The 8,256-nt window shown below is 41.6% G+C and overlaps 1 protein-coding gene across 3 annotated transcripts in view; it reads left to right on the top strand.

The window, feature by feature from the left end:
* LOC123027417 (VPS10 domain-containing receptor SorCS1-like) overlaps window positions 1-8,256 on the top strand; it is a 435,900-nt gene that overhangs the window by 298,049 nt on the left and 129,595 nt on the right. For all 3 annotated transcript variants that reach the window (XM_044438294.1, XM_044438303.1, XM_044438286.1), the window contains one exon: window positions 5,520-5,593. In XM_044438294.1, coding sequence (XP_044294229.1) covers window positions 5,520-5,593 — 74 coding nt within the window. The remainder of the gene's footprint in view (window positions 1-5,519; window positions 5,594-8,256) is intronic.

Below are 8,256 nucleotides of genomic sequence, written 5' to 3'. Positions count from 1 at the left end.
ATTCCTCCAGGCCTTCCTGTCCTCCACCATCCCCTGGAGTCCACTTAAGCTCACACCAACTGCCTCAGTGACTCCATCCAGCCACCTCATCCTCTGCCGTCCCCTCCTTCTTTTGCCATCTATTGTTCCCAGCATTAGACTCTTCTCCAGGGAGTCCTTCCTTCTCATTAGGTGACCAAAGTATTTGAGTTTCATCTTCAGTATCTGGCCTTCTAAAGAGCAGTCAGGGTTGATCTCCTCTAGGACTGACTGGTTTGATTGCCTTGCAGTTCAAGGGACTTAAAGGAGTCTCCGCCAGCACCACAATTCAAAGGCCTCAATTCTTTGGCACTCAGCCTTCCTTATGGTCCAACTTTCACAGTCATACATTGCAACTGGGAAAACCATAACCTTGACTATACACACTTTTGTCAGCAGGGTGATGTCTCTGCTTTTTAGCATGCTGTCTTGATTTGCCATAGCTTTCCTCCCCAGGAGCAAGTGTCTTTTAATTTCTTGACTGCAGTCCCCATCTGCGGTGATCTTGGAGCCCAGGAAAATAAAATCTGTCACTACCTCCAATTCTTCCCCATCTATTTGCCAGGAAGTGAGAGGACTGGATAAATCCCATTGAAATGAACAAATGATGCACAAGATCTCAAGAAATCCCATTCACTTCAATAGCTCCAGGACAGTAAAATGTGATAAACTTTACTGCAGAGGCCACTTCTTGTCTGCATTCTGCACAGCTCATGAATAGTACATCTTACATAGAAGTTCTTACATGGCACTCATGGAAAGCTGTAAGGGCTGCATGTCAGGGGAGATTTTAATTTAGATCACTGAAAATCTAGGTTGTATGTCTGTCTGTACAAAATGGTGCTTCAAATGCATATTTTCCCATAAGAAAGGAAAAAGAGGATTATTTCCCAAGGAACAAAGCTAGGTTACTCTGAATTCTTATTCATGTCCTGCTCCATCTAAAATAGATTTTGTGTGCTTGGGCAGATGAAAAGGATAATGATATCAAAACTGGGCTTTCTTCCAATATTTCCTCACCAAACTGTAAAATGCTTTTGATATCTGATGAACATATTCTATCATTTAATCTAACAACTAGAAATTATCAACATTTTGATTCCAGGAAACAAAAAGCAGCAGTTGTTTCCTGTCAAACAGTAATGAAGCCAAATGTGAAGAAGAAGAAGAAAAATTGTTTTCCTTTTTTCAGGGAACAGAAATCTGCGTCTTACTTCCAGTCCACCTATTCTCTCCTAATCTGTAATGGTTCTCCCTTAGCAGTCATTTGACAAAAGCTCCCAGTTGAGATTATATTTCATTTATCTGGTCTGTTAGTTCAAGCAACATTTATGGGAGGCCTGATTTCTTTCAAGATTTAACTTGACATACCGCATTCTGTTTCATGGCCAGTACATTTATCCGGGCGATTGGCTTTTTCAAAAAGCATCAAAATTAGCTTGAATGCACATATCCATCACAGAATCAAGGCAGTTTACATACTCCCTTCCTGTCCATTTTTATTCTCACAGCAACCCTGTGAAGTATGTTAGGCTGAGAGTGAGTAACCGGCCCAACAATCGCCTAGTGCACTTTATGGCCAAAGCTCCAATCTACGAGTTCTATCCACAATTCTACACTAGCCCATATTTATGATCAGCCTCACATTACTGGTAACTTCCCACTTTGTCTGACAAGGAAAATAAAGGGGATATTGCACAGCAGCTCTGAGGTATGGAAGGATGTTGTTCGGGAGTATTCTCTTTCTAGTGTTTCTCCCATGAATGCCAGTATTTTTAAATGAATGGGATCTTAAACATGCCATGGTAAGTGCTACAAAAGGTTGGGAGATAAAGCAAATCGTTTGCTTGCTTGTGCACTCTGTGTGGGTGTGTGTGGGTGGGTGGGTAAAGGGAGGGAAGGGGCTTATATTTGTGGACGGATGGATGCACTGATACTAAACTATTAGGTAAAGTGTTTTCTCTAAATAAATAAAGGTGAATATTTCATTTCTGGTTGCTTTCTTAGTACACCATAGCATGAATGTAGTCTAGGCTAATGAGGGGCCATTTGCCAGTCTAGGTGGAGCAATCATTGCACACCTTACAACTTGTACTGCCCTGAAAGATCATGCACTCAGTTGGGAAGTGCTGCTTGCCCCAGTGTGCTCTCTAGCATGAATTGATGACGCTGGGGGCTAGAAGGGCTTCTCTACATGAGGCATTTTACCTGGTGCTTTACCATTTTCTTTGTGAGAGTAAGAGTGCATCCTTTACACATGGTGTTTTCCTTCTTTGCCTTCCCATGTGTTCTGTTACAAAACCACAAGGTGACACTGCAGTATAGCCCAATTACCAAGTACATGGCTTGTTTTAGCAGGGTCATGAAAAGATTATTCTCCTTATGAAAACAAACAAAACCAAAATCATGCAAAAATGGCTGCAAAATATGGGAGAGGCCTGGGAGGAAAAAGTTGTCATGTAAAACCCCCACAAAGCAGTGCAAGTCAAGAGTCACAATTGTACAATCAAGTTCTTGTGTAGAGAACCTAGAAGTGCCTTTTATGAGCATGGACTGGCAGCCCTACCTTCAGGAAATGGATCTGATCTCAGTTACCAAGGAACTAATTACATCCAAACTGGACTTCTTCAATTATTTCAGTGTCGTATGCCTTTTAACTATAATTGGTATGCACTGTGGCCCTCATTACTGCTAGGTGCAAGATGGTTAAAGTATATTGCACACAATCTAAACCAACTGAATAAATTGCCAACCTATTTCTGAGCTCAGGCTGAAGCAAGGGTGGGAAACTTTTTTCAGTCAAAGAGGCAAAACCAATTTCATAGAACTTTTTGATGGCTGCATTCCAACTTGGACAGTACTGAAGGGAAAGGAGATGGGGCCAAATTCATCTAACTGTTGGTAACATCTGGCCGGGCCGAATTTGCATAGTGATGCACTCACTTGTGTGTATGTGTTATCTCAAGATGTCTCCAGCTTAAAGGTTAGAACTGGAGTGAATAATCTGAGCTGCAGTCTTGCGAAAAATTGTATTCATTCCTGGGGGTTTTGGAATCCTGCTCCAGTCAGCTTGCGACTAGCTTCAGATCCTTGGAGTGATCATAAGAAGAGTTGGGCTGTACTACCCGTTGTCTTTCTCATTCATATGACTCTACTTTCCATGTGTGGATTGAAGGCAAGGCATGGCTTTGGCTACACAGAAATGCTGTTGAGAATATTTACTCCAATTTATTGGGGCTTATTCTCACCTTCACGCTAGAAACATCTTGAAATAACACACCCAGGTGATTGTATCATCATTTACAACTCTGACCTGGCCAAATGGGAGCTTTGTGTCTTTGAGCTTCATCTTTTGGGACCTGTTGCATTGAAAACTTGTACTTGGGTATGTAGAGGCAGGTGTAGTTAACTTTTGTCCTTTTTTGCCTGTAGTATCACCTCCAAGTATTTTGGTTCTTGCATTCTGTTCTTTTGCTCCTTTTCCCTACTTGTTCTAAAAAGACTGATGCTTGTCCTGCACTGGGCAGGGGGATGAACCTGATGGCCCCCATACCCTTCCAAATCTATTATTAGTTGATTCTAAGAATTACTACTTTTTCATGTTTCAGGTTTAAGGCTTAGGAAGAGTCCCAAGAGGCCCAACATGATAGAGGCCCACTTGCTCAGACTTAAGAGCATTTTGAAAGGACTGAAAGTCCCTTGGCTTAGGCTGCAGTGGATGTATAGGGTGATGGCAGCCCACTTGTGCTAGGAGCTAGATTAATACCTTCCAGCCTTCACACACATGGAAGTCAAGTGCTTATTTGTCTAGGTGGTGCCCAGGCATGGTAGGTTTGCCTGACTCTGCTTTCAGTCTATCAAGTTTAAGTTTGTTCTGTGACTTAGAGGGTATATTCTAGTGGTGATCAATAAGTCCTTTCTACTTCTATGCTCCCTGACTGATTGGAGCAGACTCTCCTCTCTCCAAATCCATAAAAGAAAAATTGAGACAACTGAAATACCATGCCATAGCATACTGTCAACCTGATCCAAAGAGAGAGACTTCTATTATTTATGGGTCAATATTCAGGGGATGCTTTATTTATTTATTTTCTTGCTTACTTATTCTCTTTTGGCAGTAACTTAGCTTCTTCCAAGCCCTCTGATGAAGATGTTGGGAAATTTGAAATATTTCTTTTCGCTATATATATTTCTGTCACTTTTATCTAACACAGACTGAGATTGGTATCTCCCGGTTTAGAGGCTTTGCGCTGCTGTGGCTGACAAAGGAGTAGTCGTCCTGCGGTGACAACACTGTCAATTAGTGTGCGGAGTGTATGTTCTTGTTACAGTTGCCACCACTCCCTCTACCTTCTTCTCAGGCTTAGAAGATGCTGTGAGATTCCTTTGGCTCTAGGTCAGATACTTAGCAGGCATGAAAAGTTAACATGTGGTTAACAGAATCGTCCCTGGTGTAGTCCAGAATCCACTCTTGAAACAAGACTGTTTCACTGCAGGTCCCTGGATTAATAGTGTCTAATGGAGTTCACAGGTCCAGGACTCACTTCAGTGAGATTAACCCCACCTTTGTTTATCTTGTGCTCTTTGGTTCCTGTCCTCCTAGCTATGGCAGTGAAGTATTCAGTTCTGTCAGTACCAGCTGTCACAGCTGAGAAATCAGTGGGAAGTGGTCTCAGATGCAGTTGCAGCAAAGCTGTCTGTCAAGCAGGAGGAAAAGATGATGGATTTATTTTCCCAGATAGGGTACAGGTGGATTTGTAAAGGTGAATGTGGGAAATTACTGAGTAGGATAAAGGCAACATGGCTTTCCCCAACCTGGTGCCATTCCTGGCCATTGGCTATGCTGGCTGGGGCTGGTGGGAGCTGAAGTCCAAACATATGGTGGGCTGGACTAAGGCAAGGGAGATTGCCATGAGAAGAGAAGATCTAGAAACTGTTTGACCCATCAGTGGTACTAGTTTTAGTTTTTCAGCCCTTGTAAAGCAATGATCTTGGACTGCTACTGATTCCTGCAATGGGCTACTTTCAGCTCATGTGAGAAGGTGGGGTGACATGCAGAATGCCTTGTGCCCCTAGAATTTCAGTAGACCAGGGAGGATTCTTGTCAGGGGAGCTGCTTCCATTGCGTATCTGAACTAGATGCCTCCTGGAATGACTCAGTATAAGGCTGCTCCTATGGTCCTGTGTCTTGCAGCTTGGCCATTTCTGCTGCAATGCAACAATTCAAACATTACAGAGCCTGAGTCTGAAGCTCTAGAAGCAGGACTGCAATGAAAACATGTCTGCAGAACAAATCCCTGGATTATCTGGAGAGTTTATGGCTTTGTCAGTCCTTAGCCAGGTTTTAAAATGTGGAAAAGCAAAACCAGCTCAAAAAAGATAGCATTGTCTTTATGCTTACATGTCCAACCATACTTTACAGCCTCAAGAAAATCAAGTAGAAGAAAATTTATGGAAGAAAATTAAGAGATTGTATTTTTCTTGATTTTGTCCCCCTTTAGTTGTACAGTTCGGTTGAGTTTGGAAGAAGATGGCTACTTCTCCAGGAAAATGTAACGCCAAACAGATTTTACTGGTAAGAGACAAACTGTTTCATGTTTCACACTTCATGAACCCTTTCAAAGAAGCAACAGATCCTTTTTGGAATGAATAACACTTTTTTCAGAATAATTGAGCGTTTGTATATTAGCTCTTATATTTAGTGTCAAAAATATTATTGAAAATGAACACTATCTCTAGTCTCCAGTATTCATTTCCCCTTTGAATAGTTTTCTGTACACTCGTCTCTGTGTGTGTTTGTGTGTGTGTGTGTTTAAATTTCATAGCCAATTTTACTTTTTGGTGTTCTACAATGTCTAAATACAAGTCAGCTCAGCTGAACTCTGAAGCTCTTTCTTGTATTGTTCCTCAAAGCACGCATGATGGTAGAACTCTTCTATTTGCATCTTGTTCTTGGAACAACTCACCCCATGAAGTAGGCTACATGGAGATAGTGATTAGCTTCTTGTAGCTAGTGAACTACAAATCTAGCCAAGGATTTGGCTCTTCCAGTGTTAGTATGATAGGTTCTCAACTGCACCATACAGTGTCTCATGGCTGGTAAACTTTTTTAGGATCAGACTGTTGGTGTTCTAACCATGGAACTTCATTCCTTCATTCTTTCTAGGAAGTTCTTAGAATAATCTAAGAATAATAGGATGCAACCATGAAAGAAAAGGAGTATTTCACCCTCTCCTCACACACAATACAGGATATATCTTCTGAGAGAAGCACATATAACATGTGTTGGCATCACCTAAAAACAATGCCTTATCCTTCAAAGTATGTTTTAGTCATGAGCATTTTCACTTATTCCGTTGATTACTTAAAATATCTTAATTAACAAATTCAAATCCATGTGGTTGTTCAGCTAAGATTTATTTTAAAATTAGTGCAAAGACCTGCTATAAATCAAGTTGTTTGCGAGGATGCTTGCATAATGGGGTCACAGTTAATTTTAAAAGGCCCTTTGCAAAGGCCGAAGGGCAGGACCTTCCATTGTAAATGGAGAGCAGTATTCCCTGCATTCTCTAAAAATAAAGAGGAAGTATCCTCAGAAATGCTTTGTGTCCATTTGAGCATGGCTAGCAAGATCAAAGCTGTATTGGCTATACATCAGGCTGTACAGTTTAACTTCCATTTGACCTAGCCCTTTTCCCTCATTTAATGGCCCTCTAGACATATTATGAATTATGAATACATGCATGTCTCAGGGCTTATATGGAGAAATCTGCAAATACTTCTGCTATGAAAGCCATTGTCATATTCCTGCTGGGTGCTGGTGATGATGGTTGTTGTTGTTTTCTAGAAAAGGTACTCTTCTAAATGTTGTTTCCTCACCATATTCAACTGCCTCCCTACAGCTCCCCAAGGTATCTACAGGATAGAAAAACATTAAAGTTGTCTGTTGATGCCTCCTGCAAACCTTGCAACATCTCATTTAGAGACAATTTGGCTGCCTATAGGTGATAGACATGCTGTGTTTTTGTGTTCTTTGTTTCATTAGAAATGAGTCATTAGCATGAAAGCAGAAACTTTTTTTTAAGGGCTTATCTTTTCTGCCTCCAACTGCAGCTATAAGTCATTTGGAAGGGATAATAATGTTACTCCAGGGAAGGACATAGCAGGAGGAATGAGCAAACACGAAACTGCAGAAAAGAAGGGATTCAGAATCTCACTGTGTTCTATTCTAGGGTGGACTGTGTTGTGCACACGCACAGGGAAAAGCTGCCAGAATGTGTGCAACCTGTTTATAGCTGATGGGAATGGGAGTTCAGGCAGTGAAGATGAAGAAGTTCTGGGATGTCAAAAAGCTACAGTATCAGATCCAGAACAGGAAATGTCTGGGCAACGAGGAGGGTTACTGGGGGTGATGAGCAGTCATTCCATCGGAATGGGGAAATAACTCAGTGAGAGTTGGAGTTGGCAGCTGAAGGCCCCGATTGGCCAATGGGAGAACAGGAAGAAGGTTCAGGGTCTGACCAGGGTGTGCACCAAGTGCTGAGCAGTCTGTCAGATGTAGAGGTCCCTCACCCTGAGGATGCGATGCTGGTAGCTAAGAGACAATACAGGTGGGAGAGTCAGCTGAAAAAGCAATGGGAAGAGCACCAGCAGTCAAGCAGACTCAGTGTATGTGCCTTGGACCTCTTCTGTTCAAGGGGAAACAACAGAGGCATATTAGCCACTATATCCTGTTTCCTAAGCTAAGTTTTACCCCTTGAGGACTGGGCTGGGCTGGTGGTATGTGTGTGTGAACTCAACTGGAGTGGAAAGTCTGCTTGAATAGGCATTGAAAGCATATCTACTAACTTTTTCAACAGATCTCTAACAACAAGATGGAGAAAATGCGGTGTTACAATCACACATAGGCAATTCTGAGAGTAAAATATGGGGCAAGAAACAACCTTTCTGCAAAATATAGTATTGACTGCTTGCTAGATGTCTATTTCTGAATCATAGAGATAACATATACATAATCTTATTTCTATGGTTCTCTAATTCTGAACTGAGGTCATATCAGGCTTAGGGTTAGGAAAAAGATTTAATCAGGTTTTAAGAATCAAAATATGCCTTTGATCCATTTATTAACAGTTCTGGAACTCCTTCAGCCGTGTCAGTTATCTTGAAACCCTACAATTGCCCCAACTTGAATAGCAAAGAGGTCTAGTTCAGAGGTCTTCAGTAGGTCATATAGATCTT

The sequence above is a fragment of the Varanus komodoensis genome, unplaced genomic scaffold (genome assembly GCF_004798865.1).
Source record: "Varanus komodoensis strain SLA01 unplaced genomic scaffold, ASM479886v1 scaffold1, whole genome shotgun sequence".
NCBI classification, from domain to species: domain Eukaryota; kingdom Metazoa; phylum Chordata; class Lepidosauria; order Squamata; family Varanidae; genus Varanus; species Varanus komodoensis.
The sequence above is the reverse complement of the archived record's forward strand: the minus strand, read 5'-3'. Positions and strand labels throughout refer to the sequence as shown.